General features: G+C 36.9%; 1 protein-coding gene across 3 annotated transcripts in view; it reads left to right on the top strand.

The window, feature by feature from the left end:
• The window catches only part of cacnb2b (calcium channel, voltage-dependent, beta 2b), a 33,931-nt gene that overhangs the window by 11,713 nt on the left and 5,148 nt on the right, over nucleotides 1-17,070 (top strand). For all 3 annotated transcript variants that reach the window (XM_084412305.1, XM_084412306.1, XM_084412307.1), the window contains exons 2-12: nucleotides 7,588-7,665; nucleotides 9,615-9,737; nucleotides 9,832-9,971; nucleotides 11,482-11,543; nucleotides 11,788-11,810; nucleotides 11,924-12,004; nucleotides 12,331-12,389; nucleotides 12,511-12,620; nucleotides 14,445-14,596; nucleotides 16,037-16,132; nucleotides 16,598-16,771. In XM_084412305.1, the coding sequence (XP_084268431.1) occupies nucleotides 7,588-7,665; nucleotides 9,615-9,737; nucleotides 9,832-9,971; nucleotides 11,482-11,543; nucleotides 11,788-11,810; nucleotides 11,924-12,004; nucleotides 12,331-12,389; nucleotides 12,511-12,620; nucleotides 14,445-14,596; nucleotides 16,037-16,132; nucleotides 16,598-16,771 (1,098 nt within the window). The remainder of the gene's footprint in view (nucleotides 1-7,587; nucleotides 7,666-9,614; nucleotides 9,738-9,831; nucleotides 9,972-11,481; nucleotides 11,544-11,787; nucleotides 11,811-11,923; nucleotides 12,005-12,330; nucleotides 12,390-12,510; nucleotides 12,621-14,444; nucleotides 14,597-16,036; nucleotides 16,133-16,597; nucleotides 16,772-17,070) is intronic.

The following is a 17,070-nucleotide window of genomic DNA, read 5'->3' as shown; positions in this document are numbered from 1 at the left end:
GAGCGACTACCTATGCTGGATGTTTTCTGTCAAAAGAAAAATAGTGCTGAAAATGTAACCTCCACGTGACAGGTTGCGCAATCATTGCAATGTTGAAAGTGATGGAATTGTGCTGAGCAGTGTTATGAACGTAATCCTTTTCCAATTGTTAGGATTACAAAACTCAGCTGTTTCTCAAATGATCTCTAAATATAGAACAGGTGTGGGTTTTGTGTGTATTTTTTGGGGGGGAAATCCTGGATAACTGTCATGTTCTCGTCAGCTTTACTAGATGCCTAAAACACTTGACCTGGCAAAGGGGCATTAAACTAGTCCCTTGTTTGTTTCTAATGCACACACACACACACAAATGCATTAGAAATCAACAAGGGGGTTTAATGCCCCTTTGCCAGGTCAAGAGTTTTAGTAAAGCAAACCAGTTATCCAGGTGTGTGTGTGTGTGTGTGTGTGTGTGTGTGCGTGCGTGCGTGTGTGTGTGTGTGTGTGTGTGTGTACTAGTACAACTATCTTTGTGAGGACCAGTTTGAGTTTTAGACCATTGGAGTGAGGACAAAGAGAGTAAAGTGAGGACATTTTGTCCGGTCCTCACTTTCTGAGACCCCTTAAAAGGCCTGTTTGAGGGTCAAGACTTGGTTTTAGGGATAAGGTTATAATTAGGTTAAGGGTAGGTTTAGGGTAAGGGTTCGGGTTAGGCCCTTATTTGTGATGGGTAAGGTTAGGGTAAGCAGCTAGAGATTGCATTGTGTCAGTGAATGTCTTCATAAAGATAGATGTACAAGAATGTGTGTGTGTGTGTGTGTGTGTGTGTGTGTGTGTGTGTGTGTGTGTGTGTGTGTGTAAAAACAATATACATTAAGTGGACAAGATAAAAAGAAGAAGATAAGAGAAAAATACTTGTTTTTAGATTTCATGTTAAATTAAGTTTATTTTTCTTACCCCGTTGTCAAAATAAGTAAATAAACTCAATAAGATTATTTTCTTAAACAAGTTCCTTATTTATTTTTGCTTGCCATGTAATCTCGTTTTATGCGTAGATAGTTTTCGTAGATCTTTTTACTAGAAAAACAAGATCGTTTAAAAAAAAATTCAGATCAATAACTTTTGTCGGTCATACAAATTTTTTGTTGTTGCAATGTCCATGTTTTGTAGCTGTAGGTTGGTGAGGACGTGTGAAACTGTCTCTGTCTGCAGTGTTGTCCGCTGGACAGAACGAGTTTGTATTTGTCTCTTTCTCTCCAAATCCTGGATTGACGCATGCCATCTTAATCTCCTTACAGAGAAGCAATCATGTGGTCCAGGAGCAACAGCCAGAAAGAGAGACGTACTGTCCACGAGTGTATTGGCCTAACGTCTCTCCCGGTGCTCTAAGCGATGTTGGGTAACGTCACTTCTTGTTGACGTTCGAAGTATTGTCAAACAAAACGGAGGCTAGCTCGACCCTCCCTCCTCCTCATCCCGTCCCCTCCCCCTCCCTTCCGTGCTTCCTGAAACAGTCATGAACCATTTAGATAAAACAGCAAAAACAGAGCCATCTGAATGTCGGATTGGAAGCCCTTCTGCCGGGACTTCGCGTTCCTTCTCCTTTTCCCTATTCTTTGTTATTTGTTTTATTTGCTCTTTTGTCGTGTGTCGGCCATAAATCTCAAGAATATAACATTTTAACGTTAGTCGTTGTTAGGACATCTCTCCTCTATAACTTCCCTCCTCATGCTTCTCTCTCCTCCACTCCCCACACCCCCCTTCATGTGCACGCGCACTAACCCCCCAAACCCTACCCCCAAATAATTCTTGTCGGTTATTGGCTGGAACACTGTTTGTTATGTTTCGTTGTCCAGGCTGGGCCAGTTTGTTTTTCTTGCTGTATGTGGAGCGCCTGGGCTGTCTACAGAGACCGCGTTTTTTTACAGTGTGTTCAGGGGAAAGGCAGCTAGCAGATAGTGAGGAGATGTTTACTGAATGTGACAAAAAATGTTTTGGCCTAAAAAACTTGTGACATCGCTTAGAGCACCTTTAAGATGATATAAAAATACAGGTTGACATTGTCATTGTCCACCAGGGTAAAACATTATCAATGGGATTGAGTCAAAAAAAGCCTTAGAGCGAGTTCCTGTTTTATTTAACATTTGATATGTATGTCTTTGAAGGGAGTGTTATTGAATGCTTTGGTAATATGCAGTGTTTTCTATAGGAAAACTCTAAAATCATCTCTTAAAACTGATAAATATGATAAATACTTCTTATCATTTAACATAGCGACCAGTTATTCTAGCAGAGCCTTTTTCATACTATGATATATTTTGTGTTATTTAAAGTGGAGAGGTGCCACTTCTAGTATTACAGGATTATAAAATTGATAGACATTCTTCACTGTACTTGCATGTTTATCTATCTATTTCTAGATGATAGCATCACTTACTTACAAATTACAAGTATAAATTGTGAAAAAAAATCTATACAGTCATTACTTTATAGTGCACAAACAGTAACATTTGGCATAGCAATGAATACAGATCAGTTGAATACCTGGGCGACCTGCCAGAGCTCATTTAGCAACAGTCAGGAAATCTTAATCTTATAGTCTTAATTAGATTAGGACTCAGTTTCGAATAAGAAAGTGTGCTGCTCTACCATCCACAGATTTGTCCTCAGTTTTGTCTACTCAGAGCTCAGGAAATCCTCACCCATACATTCACCTGAGGCTGAACTTAGCTTTAAATATATTTAATTAAACTCTCAGTTGTAATAAAGCATATAGTGTTACTGTCTGAAGTCATTTTTCAGAGAGAATATTTTTTCACTGCATTTGTGGCTCCCGCTGTACTCCCAGTGTTGAAGTAAAAGGTGCTGACTCACTAAATGGATCTGACCCAAATCTTATGACATGTTCTGTGGTGCGGTAGCAGGAGTCACACAGGTTGCAGTAGGTGGATGTTGGAGTTCGGCCAAGGACTCAAACCATTATAGCACTAGACTAAACAAAATCCACTATGTGAGACTTTTACGTACTTGTGGCTATTAATCACAATCTTTTACCTATCCTAATTATTAAAAAACACAACACAATTAATTAAGTTGTTTGTATGAATTAAAAAACCCTTTCATTACTACTTATTTTAATGATTAGAACGATATATTGTACTAAATCTAGATTTTAAAAGTCATGCACCTCATAAGAAATTTACTGCATAGCTAGCACATTTCCTTTTCTTGAGGTTTCCATAGCAACGTCTGTTCTCGCCTCTATCCCTTACAGCTTTTAATGCAGGCACACACACAGTCCTCGGTTGCATTGATAAAATACTGATAGAAGGAATTTTCCTCATTTGTATTTCATAATATCTTCAATCTGAATTACGTTTATAGTAAATGTTTGGAATTGAATGTTTCATCCAATTGCATTAATTGTAGCTTTAAAAAATTTTCATAAGGTGTCATACTTGTTTGAAAGTTAATAAAACTCATATAAAACCAGTGGCAATAATTGGTAATCTCTCCTTTGTTCTCTATTTTCAGCAATAATTTGCTGACCCAGTGTATTTGGACTCATTTTATATGCCATGTTTGAGTATGTGCCATTCAGACCATCACTAAATTTACTTATTTCAACTCCATTTATTTAGTTCAAATACAGTAATGCAAATGATGAATGTCAGGTCTGTTCAATCAGTTAAGTATTATAAAAGGTGTAGTAGGAATTTACGTCAAGTCAAGTCACCTTTATTTAAATAGTGCTTTTTACAATACAGATTCAGTGAAAACAGGAAAATAATTTTTGTTTTTGCATCAGAAAGTTTGTTTCGGCTGTACAGCAGATCTAGAAGAAAATAGTGTCATTGTCCAGCATAAGTTCAGTGTTGATTCATTCCGGTTGTAAAAATCATTAGTTATAAATTTTGAAATTAGAGAAAACAGTGATGTCACCTTCCAGCTCAGTTCAGTTCTCATACCATAGTGTCAATGCATTTAGATCAATAATGTTGAATATTAAGTTAGTTGGCCACACTGGGCCCACTAAGTGTTATTTGTCCTCTAATTTAAAAAGTGCACCACTTAGCAGCACTCTTTTGATATTTTATTGATGATGCCCTAAAACTACCAACATACTTTTTATTGCAATCTGTGAATATTTGTCAAGAAATTATACATTTTCGTTCTGGTCTGAACTTGTTGTGGGAAAAGTAGTTCACCAATTTCCTTTTTAGTGTAAGTTTTCTCAAAGAATGTAGAAATAACATCATATACAATTTTATATTTAGACAATAGACACCTGTGAAAATACAAATCACAGTTTCTAAATTATTATAATTACTATAATTACCCATATTGGCCCTGTGAAAACTAAGCATGGAACTCTTTGGAGGATGCAGGTCTTCCTGATGTAAAGTGAGTGCATCATTCCACTGATACCGACTGATAGTGTATGTTTTGCTGCATTAAGAACTGGATAATTTGCAACATGCCAGACACTTCTTAAAGAGATTGTCTAACCATCTGTGCATGAGCTGAATCTAAAGCCTATTTGGGTGATGCAGCAGGACAATGACCTAAAACACAAAATCAGCTCTAAACTGTTTAAAAGAATATTTTTTTTTGGAGCAGCCTAGTCAAAATTCTGACTTGCTATTGAAAACGGTCTAGTCTCTCAGAGTTTGTTCAAAACTCATGGCATGGCAAAGACATTACTTAAATAATACATTAAAATAAAACATTAAAATTATACAGTCTTTTCTCTTTGTGCAATATTACATTTGGTTTGGTTTGTTTAATGGCAACCATTAGTTCTCCAAAGAGGAATAACACTAAATGCCATCATAGGTCAGATGAGGGAATTCAAATTTGGCTAGCTGCCATTCAATTTGTTGGTTGTTAATTTGGTTTTGGAATAATAAATCAATCACAAGCCCATCTGTAATGTACCTATGAAGATAAAGGAACACTGAAGTCTAGAGTTTGGTGTCCAAAAAAGTTCTCGTCACAAAATGTCTCTGCAGTTGCTTTGTAGATTTTTTTTGCATAACATGGCAGTACCTTGAACAATGACTAGATAGAAAAGAGACGGTCTGATTGCTGGCTCAGAAAAATCAGCTATTCCCTTTCAGTATTGTGGAGAGGCATCACACTTTAATGATTCGAATCCCCACTAAACTCTGTGGTTGGAAAAGAGCATCTTGGTGAGCGTGGCATTGGTTAATAATTCAGCAGCGTTTTGTACTGCTCTCTCCATGACATTGACTTGCAGGAGAGGCGGCACTGCGTGAACAGATGTCTATGGCAAACACGAGTAAACAAAAGTGAGCACCTCTACATGACTGTGCCTATGGGAACCCAATTATCCCAGTCTCCTCAATTCCTTATTTTATTCACTCCTTTTCTCAATCTTGTTTCACCACCTTCTCTGTTAATTAGCCTCATATCTTCCAGCTGCTGCATGCCCTTGAGTCAGTTTATCCAAGCCTGTTTGTTTTAAACACTCACAATATTCATTAATAATAACATTCAAGCTCACATTGATGTTCTTGACAGACTTTATGAAACACTTACACCATTTGCAACTTTAATTAACATTTTGCTTTGATGTGATCATTTCATGTGCGACCTCCTTTCCCTAAAGAAGACACTGATTTACAAAAGCATGAATTTCCATGCTGGATCAGACTGGTTTGGTGCTGGTCTAGCTAGTAAAATGGTATAGGCATGCTATTTATCAGCACTCCAGCATCCAAAACACAACACATGCTGGTGACCAGTAGTGCTGGTCTTGTCGGCAAGGTTATCAGCCTTATATTAAGGTCAATATGACGTTGTCAGACTGCGCAGCACCAGTGTCTCTCGAGGGGCTTGTCACTGTGCCATTACTGTCAGCATGTTAGTGTGCATGTGAGCATGTGTAGGTGTGCCTTTGGGAGAGTGTGCTAGAGTGAGGCTCATCATGACTTTTGCTGACATTGTGAAACTGTTTTCAACTTAAAATTTGAACGCTTATTCTAGAAATGGACTGATTCTTATAGGGATGAGAGTTTCTAAAATGTTATTCTCATATGCACATATCTAGTGACATAATATGCTAAAGTTAACCAAGTTAATTAGGCTAGAGGATTGAATATTTATATATAGTCATAATATTTTTGTGCAGTTTTTGCTTAAACAAATATTCCGATTAAAGACATGTAGAATACAAGAAGTAGATTAGGAAAAATTAAAGTGCCCCTGTTATGCTTTTTCGGATATTAGCTTTCCTGTAGTGTGTAATATAGCTTTTTGTGAATGTAAAAGGTCTGCAAAGTTTCAAAGATCAAAATGCACGATAATTGGAGTTATAGTCTCCCATAAGAAAGAACTGATTCTGAACTGTCTGGAAGAGTTGTCAGTAATTCGAGTCATACTTCCTACTCAAACCTGGTTTGTTTTAAATTTGCATAATGCCAGCCTCATTGGCTGCTCGCAAACAATGTCTACTTTGACCTGCCCTCAAACACTGTTGTTGTAGCTGAGGCCTGGAAGAGTTTGGTTTGTGTTGTCGTCGACATGTTGAGATGATGCTGTTTTCTGCGCTGTATAAGCAAATTCACTTTGCATGCACTTGGATGAGGACTTGTCACTGTTCGTATCACTGTGTATACAAGTGCTGAGGAAGCTTCTGGAGCTGAAATTCAGATATGGAAATGGGCGTTTTGCTTCAGGCACAGGCTGTCATTGGTCAACCAATCACAACAGACTGAACTATCTGACCAATCAGAGCAGAGTAGGCTCTCAGAAAGGAGAGGTTTAGAGAGACTGGACCCTTGATCAAACTGTTTCAGACACTGTGAGAAAGAGGTGATGTGCAATGTATATTATGAGAAAATTAAAGTGTTTTTTTACCTTGGATGCATGTAAACCTATTGTAGGAGACCTCCAAAAAAAATGTCCAATGTGATGATGAATTCACATTTCTACAGCTTTGTTTTTTCATAACAAAGTTGTGAAGGTGCCATGTAATATATTATGTAATATTAATCCCTTCCATGTGGTCAGCAGGACTTATAAAAGATTTAGTATCAACTTATTTTCACATCACTGGATTGAAAACATTATGGACATTTATGTTATGGAATTTTATAAACCCAGTCTTTGTGGTTGTGGTAGCACTTTGCCATATTAGTGTTAAAAAATAATTTGGAGTATTATGCTCATATCAATTTACAAGCTCAATTTGACAGAGCTAAACGGTTTTACTTTGAGTTCTCATTGCCTGACATTGACTTTGAACAGTGCCCTTTGAGAGGAGTAGCTAACAAAATTTAATGAAGGAGCCTTGAAGGAGAAAGCTTGGGATCATTTGTGACTTTGATGGCACTGTCATTATATAGTGGAGTGATCTCTACTGAAAACAACATATCAGAGCATATGCCACATTTTATTTTTATAATCAAAGACGGCATAGTTTCAGCATAATTGTCCTGAGTGTTACATTCAACACTATGTGCACAGGCAAGTGCTTGCTGCTCAGAATGAGACAGAATGGAGAGAAATGTATTGTTAAAGCGAGTGAGCCTGTATGTAATAATAATAATAATGGTAGTTCTTACTCTTGTTTGACTGTGGTAGGGTTCGGCGGAACGTCAGGACACAGGGGCCACTGAGGAGAAGGAGAAGAATGCACAAGTCCAGCTCGACAAGGCCAAGGTAGATTGCAACTCCATAATTCTCTCGGCTGCCCATTTCCTGCTACCAGTGACGTTGGCCACAAGGACGGAAATATATCACGTTTTTTAGATGTGCTCGTAAATTTTGCACGGCTCTTTTTCCTCTGTCAAAGTAACAAGGTAGCTGTGTCGAAAAAGCTAATTAGCAAATGCCCTGGTTGATAAAGCGCATCAGTGTTAAATCTTGTACTCTACCAAATCAATGGTCTACACACAACTGACAAACGCAAATCACTTGTACCTTTTCTCCTGATTCGTTACACAGTCCAAAAACTGATACCATAGCAAATTGGAAATGAGCAACGACAAATGCTTGGTCTTTCATCAGCGGTCCAGTTTAGCTAGGCTTTAAAAACTGAATGAAACCCCCTGCCTGTGCGAATGAGCGCCCTGAGGTCCTTTTTAATTAAGGTACTGAGCAGACAGCATCACGTCCTGCTTCAGTCCGCCATCTCCCACAGAGCATCGGCTTTTAAAACCAGCCTATAAACAGCCAGACTGCCATTGAGCTGACATTTCACTCACTTTTAAATCAAATGCCAAATTATAATATAATGAATTAATATTTAGTTTGATTTATTTATAATTTTGTTATGGCACAGAGTAATTTTATATATATTGGTATTGGAGCATTGCTTTTTTTTTTAGATAGAAAAAAATATACATTGATTGTGTCTTAGTAAGGCTCAAGTAATCCTTTAATTAAATGTTTTTATTTATACCAGATTTTCTTGTTAAGACATGCTCAAAAATAATAAATATGAAATAAATACACAACCAAAAAAGCATGAGATTGTGATTATTTACCTAAAATCCTATTTAATTAAAATTTTAGTTTTATAGGTTTAACAAAGCAAAATTGAAATCCCCAAAACTGAATTCCCACATTTTTAACACACAACCCTAGTTGGCAATCACTACCCAAACAAACCAACTGTTTATCACAAAATGAGGTTTTATTTAACAAAGTTCGGGAGGAGCAGGTTCAGATAATTAACCAAATTATGCACAGCTGGAGATTAATCAGTAATCAACTCAATGACAGAGTATAAATTCACAGCAGACCTATCTCTGTTCATTGAAAGTTTGTCAGCATCCCTCCTCCACCCCATCTCCTCACTTCCAGTTCCATCTACACTTCCAGTTCCATCTACACCAACTGGGGGGAGTACTTTGGGTTCGGGCCTAACTCCGAGCTCGGAGCCCTCCCCCCGGACAGCACGCCAAATACGCATAAACTTATTGTATTAATTGTATGTAGATGTGAACTCGTGAAATCTCAGTTGCTAACACACAATTCTACAGTTGTCCTTTTGTCCTGTTACTGTAAAGGTTAGTAAATATGGACGAATCAGATCTGATTGCATGTTCGCATGTTGCTTACCCTGCTGCACTCCATATAAATTATACATACATTATACATCAATTTTACAGCACTTGAAGGGCAAGTTATAGAGCTGTGCAGACTGAATTACAACGATCTCATGTACATTCAGTCTCATCATATCTATTCAAACCCGACCTGTCCTCAAGCCTCATGTAGCTGCCATTAGACTGCATTGCCCTTCACAGGGCTGATATGGAGCTCTTCAAGAATGAATTTGTGCATTGCAATTGGTTTGAAGGTAAATGGATGAAAGCTATTATTAGTAACTTGCTTGGGGCAATGCAGCACATGTGCCGTTTTTCAAATCAGCAGTGTTTCCAGTTCCAGCACCCTTCTCAAAGTATCTGCCATTCACACGCTTATGCATACACAACCTCAGTGACAGATTCATATATATTCTCATCCATACATGTTAGAACTACGCAGCGAGATTTTTTTTACACCAGCAGTTCATATGCTCACAAACGATCCTGATGGAAATTTGTCACATTCATGTGTTTTTTCAAAATGTAGAGTCTTACCTTTTTGTTGCTATTGTTCAGTATAAGCCGGTTGCTTTCGCCGTTCGCACAAACTTCACGTACACTCCTGCAGATGATGACAACGTCCCCATACCAGGGCATGGGGTTTCCTTTGAAGCGAAAGACTTCCTACATATCAAAGAGGTCAGTGTGTTCACAGATCACCTGCACAATCATTACATTAAGTAAATCAAATCATTTTTAATATATGGTATTGTTTTGTTGTTGGTGTTTACAGAAGTTTAATAATGACTGGTGGATTGGACGGCCTGTAAAGGAAGGGGGAGAGGTTGGTTTTATCCCCAGCCCAGTGAACCTGGAGATGATTCTGATCAGGAGAGAGGTGCAGGCCAGGAAGGCCGCCAAAGCGCTGGCCAAGTAAACAAAACTCATTTAAAGCAGTGTGGGGTCTTAATTTTGTATCTTTGTGTTCTTATTGCATGAATGAATCAGACATTTAGGGTGCTTTCACACTTCGATTGCCTGGTATGAACTCGAGTTTTGTTTTCAAAGCACATAAAGGCACTTGCGTCTATCTGCCACAAATGTACTGCAAATGTTTTAAAAAACGCGGCAGTCCATTTCAGCTGAAGGCGCGCAGAAATGAGATATACATTAGCTGTGTCTCATTTCGAAGGATGCGTCCTCCGCAGGGCCGCATACGTCATTGAGACTGCTTCATTTCAGTAAACTGACCACTACATTCCAAAGTCATTAAGAAACTACAACAAGTTACGCTTCGCTAGGAATAACAGTCAATTTTATAATCGTTACTGTGCTGAAATAAGACATCCTTTATGGTGTATGCGGCCGACAAATGCGCAGCACATTTCGTATTTCGGAAGGAGGGGCTTGGGGAGAGAGGTGCTGTAATGTAAAATATGTGAACAATCAAGCATGAATGTATTCTAGTACACCCCAAAACAAAATCAAGACTTCTTAAAAGGGCATAATAGGACTCCTTTAAACACAGTTTTATAAAATCATATGTCATGATGAATCATATGTCGGTTCACTTTCGCGATTTAGTACAGTTGTGTTCATATCAGCAGTGAACCGTACCCCTTTTTATGCGAACCGCGGGTATGTCGCACCCAAGTTCGGAAAACAGTGTTAAAGGGTTAGTTCACCCAAAAATGAAAATTCCGTCAGTAATTACTCACCTTCATGTTGTTCCAACCCCGTAAGACTTTCGTTCATCTTCGGAACACAAATTAAGATATTATTTATTAAATCTGAGAGCGGTCTCACTCCATAGGCTTCTCTGTAATTAAAACTTGCCGACCCAGAAAGTTAGTGAAGACAATGTTTAAAATAGTCCAAGTGACTACAGTGGCTCAACCACAAGTTTATCAAGCGACGAGAATACTTTTTGTGCCCACAAAACAAACAAAAATAACGACTTTATTCAACTATTCATTTTCTTCTGTGTGGGCCTCATGTAGTGTAACAGCACAGCGCTTCTGGGTTGTAGGCCTACATCAGAATATAGGCTCATTATCGCTTGATAAACTTTAGTTTGAGCCACTGTAGTCACTTGGATTATTTTAAGCATTGTCTGAACTAACTTTATGGGCCAGCAAGTTTTAATTACAGAGAAGCCTATGGAGGAGTGAAAGAGCTCTCAGATTTAATAAAAAATATCTTAATTTGTGTTCTGAAGATGAACGAAAGTCTTTCGGGTTGGAACAACATGAGGGTGAGTGATTACTGACAGAATTTTCATCTTTGGGTGAACTATCCCGTTAACATCATCCAAATGAACCAAACACTGATGACAATCGAACCCGGATGTGCACCAAAAGTGCTAGTGTAAAAGCACCCTTAAATGTACATAAATTGCTCCAACATTCATTATGAAAAACAAAATGCATTTTTATCGTCACAGTAAAGCGGCTAGTGCTGGCAAAGATGATTTGAATGCAAAGAAAACGGCTCCACCTCCAACAGGTGCGCTTATTATTTCTTTCTTTCTTTATTTACATGTGCGTGTATTATTATTCGCAGTATTTATTAACAGTTAGACAAATTACGGAATTTAGAATGTTTGTCATTGCTAAATTGTTATCATCCACTAAACTGGGATTTCATCAGTGCTTTTAATTAGAATGTATGTGGAACATAAATAATGTTATCATTATGTGTCTGTGTGTGCAATTAAATGTCTCAAATTTTTCAAAATGTTTACCTTTAGTTCAGCAAGTGAAGAAGAAATCGGTGAGCAAATACATAATGCTTCGATTATGACCCCAGCATACACATTTATGTTAATATATGTATATATTGCCTGCTTATTTGAGCATATTTTCACCAAGTGTCTTTAAATGCAGGGAGAGCAACTGGCTGCATATGATGTTGTGCCTTCCATGCGTCCTGTGGTGCTCATGGGGCCTTCGCTCAAGGGCTATGAGGTGAGGGCCGTTTGCCACTGTCTCCATATGTGCAGTGTTCAGTCATTCACTGTCCAAGATTTTCAACAGTACTGTTTTAAAGGACCCAGTGGCTCAGCAGACATATACAAATATTTTACTCTTATAACAAAGTATCATTCTCAATTTAAATTGTATATAATGTATCTTATAGCAGAGGATAATGTTCTGTTATGCCACACTTATTATGTCAAAATGTGCACTGCCCTCTACTGTACGTAACTGAACCTACACTTTAGTTTTTTTTTTTTTATGAAGTGTTATTAATGAATTGCATATTTATTACTCTCTTGTATTTGAATGTACAGGTTACGGACATGATGCAAAAAGCGCTCTTTGATTTTTTAAAACACAGATTTGAAGGAAGGTATGGTACACATGATTAAGGAGTTAATGGACTATTGACTCATCACAATGAATATTTGCTATTGTAATAATTGTGTGTAGGCATATAGAATGTTGTTTCTAATATGTTAATCCATCATTAGAATAACTATCACCCGGGTGACGGCAGATATTGCACTTGCCAAGCGGTCGATCCTCAACAACCCCAGCAAGCACGCCATAATGGATCGCTCCAACACCCGCTCTAGTTTAGGTAATCACTACTTGGTGTTTTATGTCATTCCATACCAAATACATAATATATTCTGAATGTATTGACTTGAGATATTAATTCAGTCTAAATCAGTATCAGAGAGAATCTAGAAAGAATTTAGTCATTGCACCCAAATAAATGCATATACTTCAGATCATGTATTGATAAAGCTGATTAATAATTACCAACTATTTAACACTAGGATAAAAGGACCAGAGCTTGATAGTTAAATGCAAAAAAAAGTATTTTTGTCTTAATTTTAAGTAATAATTTCATATTTTAAAACAAGATAAATGTACTTGATAAGCAAAACACAATATATTTAAATATTAAATATTTGGAAAACAAGACATAAATACTGATTAATAAAACTATTTTTGCAGTCATAAAAGATCCCACTTACAGATAAACTCCCACTGCTTTTAAATTCTTGCAATTCTCACAACACAAAAAAGTTGTATCTTGTCATTGTAATTATTAAAGGGATAGTTCAACTAAAAATGAAAAAATTGTCATCATTTACTCACCCTCAAGTTGTTCCCAACCTGAATGAGTTTCTTTCTTGTGCTGAACTTTATGGGTAACCAAACAGTTGATGGGCCCCATCAATGGGGTCCCATCAACTACTTGGTTACCAGCATTCTTCAAAATATCTTCTTTTGTGTTCAGCAGATGAAAGAAACTCATACAATTTTTTTTATTTTGGGGTAAACTTTAAGTAGCTGTTTAACATTAGTGGGTGTGGATCTGAGGTGTATAGCTAGCTTTGGTTAGCTGACAGGATCTGATTGGTTCTGGTTCTCTCCACTCTGTCCCTCATATTGCTCTCTTACCTCAGATGCCGCGGGTATGTATTACAGCAGTAGCCTGTCTATGTTCCCCAACTCATTCCTGTTGGTGTAAAACTGCTTTACCTCTTTTAGAGAACACTATAAGTGTCAAAGAACCCTGATACTTTTAGTGAAGGTCACTGCAACTAAAAGCTTCGGCTTGTGTTAGACACCACACAATTCCATAATTTGTGCATATTTTTTTTGGTCAAATAAATGCAAGCCAAAGTATTCAGTGTATGTGTAAGAGTACGTTTTGCGCTGCTTAAGAAGTATTTTTTTCTTGTTTTTCTGAAAAAATATCTAAACATCTTTAAAACAAGATATAAATCATGTAAGATAAGACTTAAAGATTTTTCCCCTCATGATTTACGTTTTAAAAAAGAAAGAAAACTATTTCCCAGTGGAGTAAGAAAAATCTTGTTTTAAGATTTTTTTTAATATTTTTACTGGAAAACAATATAAAACTACTGATTAAGAAAATTATTTTTGCAGTGTGGTTGTGAAAGATAATGTTGAGCACCATGTGAGCTGATTTTGAACTTGTGATGTTTTTTATCACTAAAGTTTGCTCAATTTGGAGCAAAGAGCAAGTTTTAAACCTTCATTGTTCTGTTACTTCCTGTGGACGAGGAACTGTTCTGTCAGCATATTTTGATCATCTCTATTTTCAAAAACATATTGCATGACCTGAGTATGGAATGTGTTTAGTTTTAAAGATGGGACTTTCACCGTACGCTTTTCATAAAGCATCAGTTCTAAAACTTAATGAAATGGTGCAAAAAGTCACCATGAAATGTTTTTTTTTTTTACTTGTATTAGTGGAATGGACATAAAAAAGCTTCCCATTCCATTCCATTCCATTTTAAGTCCTTTTGGCTGCAATTCAGCAGATTTGATTTTGTACTTTGATAGAATAATATTTTTTGAAGATATTATAAGGACTTTTTAGGTTGATGACTAGCCTCATTTATTTCTTTATCTGTCCCTACAGCCCAAATCCAAGGAGAGGTTGAGAGGATTTTTGAGTTAGCACGCAGCCTACAGCTTGTGGTTCTGGATGCCGACACCATTAACCACCCTATCCAACTAAGCAAGACCTCCTTGGCCCCTATCCTGGTGTATGTCAAGATTTCATCACCTAAGGTCTGAAATTATGTTCAAACATTCTCACAATAATCATTTGCTTACTGATGAAACAGATACTGCCGTTTAAAAACGTGGGGTCGGTAAGATTTTTTAAAATGTGTTTTTTTTTTAAAGAATTCTTGGTAACACTTTGCAATAAGGTCTCATTTGTTAACATTAGTTAGTGTATTAACTAACATTAACTTACAGTGATCAACATATTTCTTACAACATTCATTAATCTTAATATTAATAAAAATAGTTCATTGTTTGTTCATGTTAGTTCACAGTGCATTAACTGTTAACAAATAGAACTTTTTAATTTTATAAAATGTATTAATAAATGTTAAAATGAACATTAACTAAGATTAATAATGCTGTAGAAGTATTGTTCATTGTTAGTTCATGTTAACTAATGTAGTTAACTAATGTTAACAAATGAAACCTTATTGTAAAGTGTTACCGAATTCTCTCATGCTTATCCAGTCTGAATTTATTTGATGATAATTTATAATAATAATACTTTATTCAAAATGTTCCTCCAGTCGATTTGATGCTCAAAACCATCACTTATTATTATCAATGTTGAAAACAGATGCGCTGCTTAATATTTTTGGGAATCCGTGATATTTCATTTTAAATGATGTTTTTCCTATATTGTTCATTTAATTTGTATGAAATTAAATGAATATGTATTAATATGGTTGTATTGGTGATTAGTTCCCACTGCATGAAGATGCACTACATTCTGCAGTAATAATCTGTAAAACTATTTATTTTAGGTTTTAAAGGGTTAAATGGCAAAACAGGACTTATTCAGTGTGAAGTATTATGTTCAACTCTTATTATGAAATAAATAATGTTCAATACTTCCATCAAAGTCATCCATTAAATGCCTAGTCCTAGATAGTCATCAGAAAGCTTTAATTCAGTATACCAACCAGTTCCAGCTGGTTTCTGTCATTTCCCTAGTTTGAGAAAATGCTCAAAAATGCCATGAACATGTTCAAGGATTCAGTTAGTTTTACAATGGAATAAAAATGAATTTAAGCCACTAGGAGGCAGAAAGAAGATCATTCTGCCAGTACAGCGAGATCTGATCTGGTTCTATATATCAGCTTGTTTGATAATCCTGTCGTTTTTCTGATAACCACCTGTCTTTTTATTTATTTTCTTTCAAAGTGCACTACATAGTTCAAAATGATAAATATCTGTCATATGAATAAGATCTATCTGTCTGTCACTAGGCTACACAAGGCATGGTTTAATTCACCGTTTAAATGTGTAGCTAATACATTCACACAGGAAACGCTTCTTTGAGAGAAGACCAGTTGCACAAAAACACTAACCTTTCTCTTGTGACCCAATTTGACCTAACATCCAGTGTACTTTCACCCTCTATGCCTCCCACTCATCCTTCCTGTCCCTTTTTCCTTCCTCTTTTCATCTGCTGTTCAGGTTCTCACAAGACTGATAAAGACCAGGGGCAAATCTCAGACTAAACATTTGAATGTCCAGATGGTGGCCGCAGACAAACTGGCCCAGTGTCCTAATGTAAGTGTGCCATCCGTATACTTAAATACGATAGATACTCTTTGCTAAAATCCAGCCCTCTTAACTTTACACAATGTCCCATAGGGAGGATTTGGAAAATCTTCTTGATAAGCTCTATTTTCTTGTGGATAAGTTAACAACGTTTTAGGCGGAATAGTCGATTAACCGTGAAACAAAATGTCACCCTGTTATGCTCTTGATATATAACTTCTAACAAACTTAGAGTCTGTATTTTTTGAAAATCAATATGAACACCCAAATTTAACACTTTTAACACTGCCCTTATTTATAATTCAAGTCTAGCTGGAGGGCCTATTCACCTGATTATCAAGAGACTGTTATTTTTATGCTGCATCATGTTGGCAGTCGTTTACATAAATTAGCCTCCCTGCAGTGCTATTGGCTTCATTTCACTGTCACTTATTCTTGCGCTTGTTGTGACGTCACCATTGGTCTCTCTCACAGGAGCTGTTCGATGTCATCTTGGATGAGAACCAGCTGTCAGATGCCTGTGAACACATCGCTGATTACCTGGAGGCCTACTGGAGAGCCACACACCCTCCTGAAATGGAACCTCCCAACCCCATGCTGGAGAAACTGGCAGAAAACACACTCCCCACCAGCCCCACACCTGCTAAGGTACTGGACACACTCTGAGGAAAAACAGGAGATGAAGTACTGACATCGAACATTTACTGTACAGATAGAGCCTACGGATTTCTATAATGATGCTGAAAATGTTGCCATCACAGAAATACGTTACATTTTAAAATGTCTTCAGTGTCACATGATCCTTTAGAAATCATTCTAAATATGCTGATTTGGTGTTCAAGAAAAATTTCTTCTTATTATCGATGGTCAAACAGTTGTGCTGCTTGATATTTTTGTGGAATTGTTTTGATGAACAGAAAGTTCAAAAGAACATCATTTATTTGAAA

This window comes from Rutilus rutilus, assembly GCF_951802725.1.
Source record: "Rutilus rutilus genome assembly, chromosome: 6".
In the NCBI taxonomy this organism is placed as follows: domain Eukaryota; kingdom Metazoa; phylum Chordata; class Actinopteri; order Cypriniformes; family Leuciscidae; genus Rutilus; species Rutilus rutilus.
Note: the sequence above shows the minus strand (reverse complement) of the source record. Positions and strands in the feature narration are given on the sequence as shown.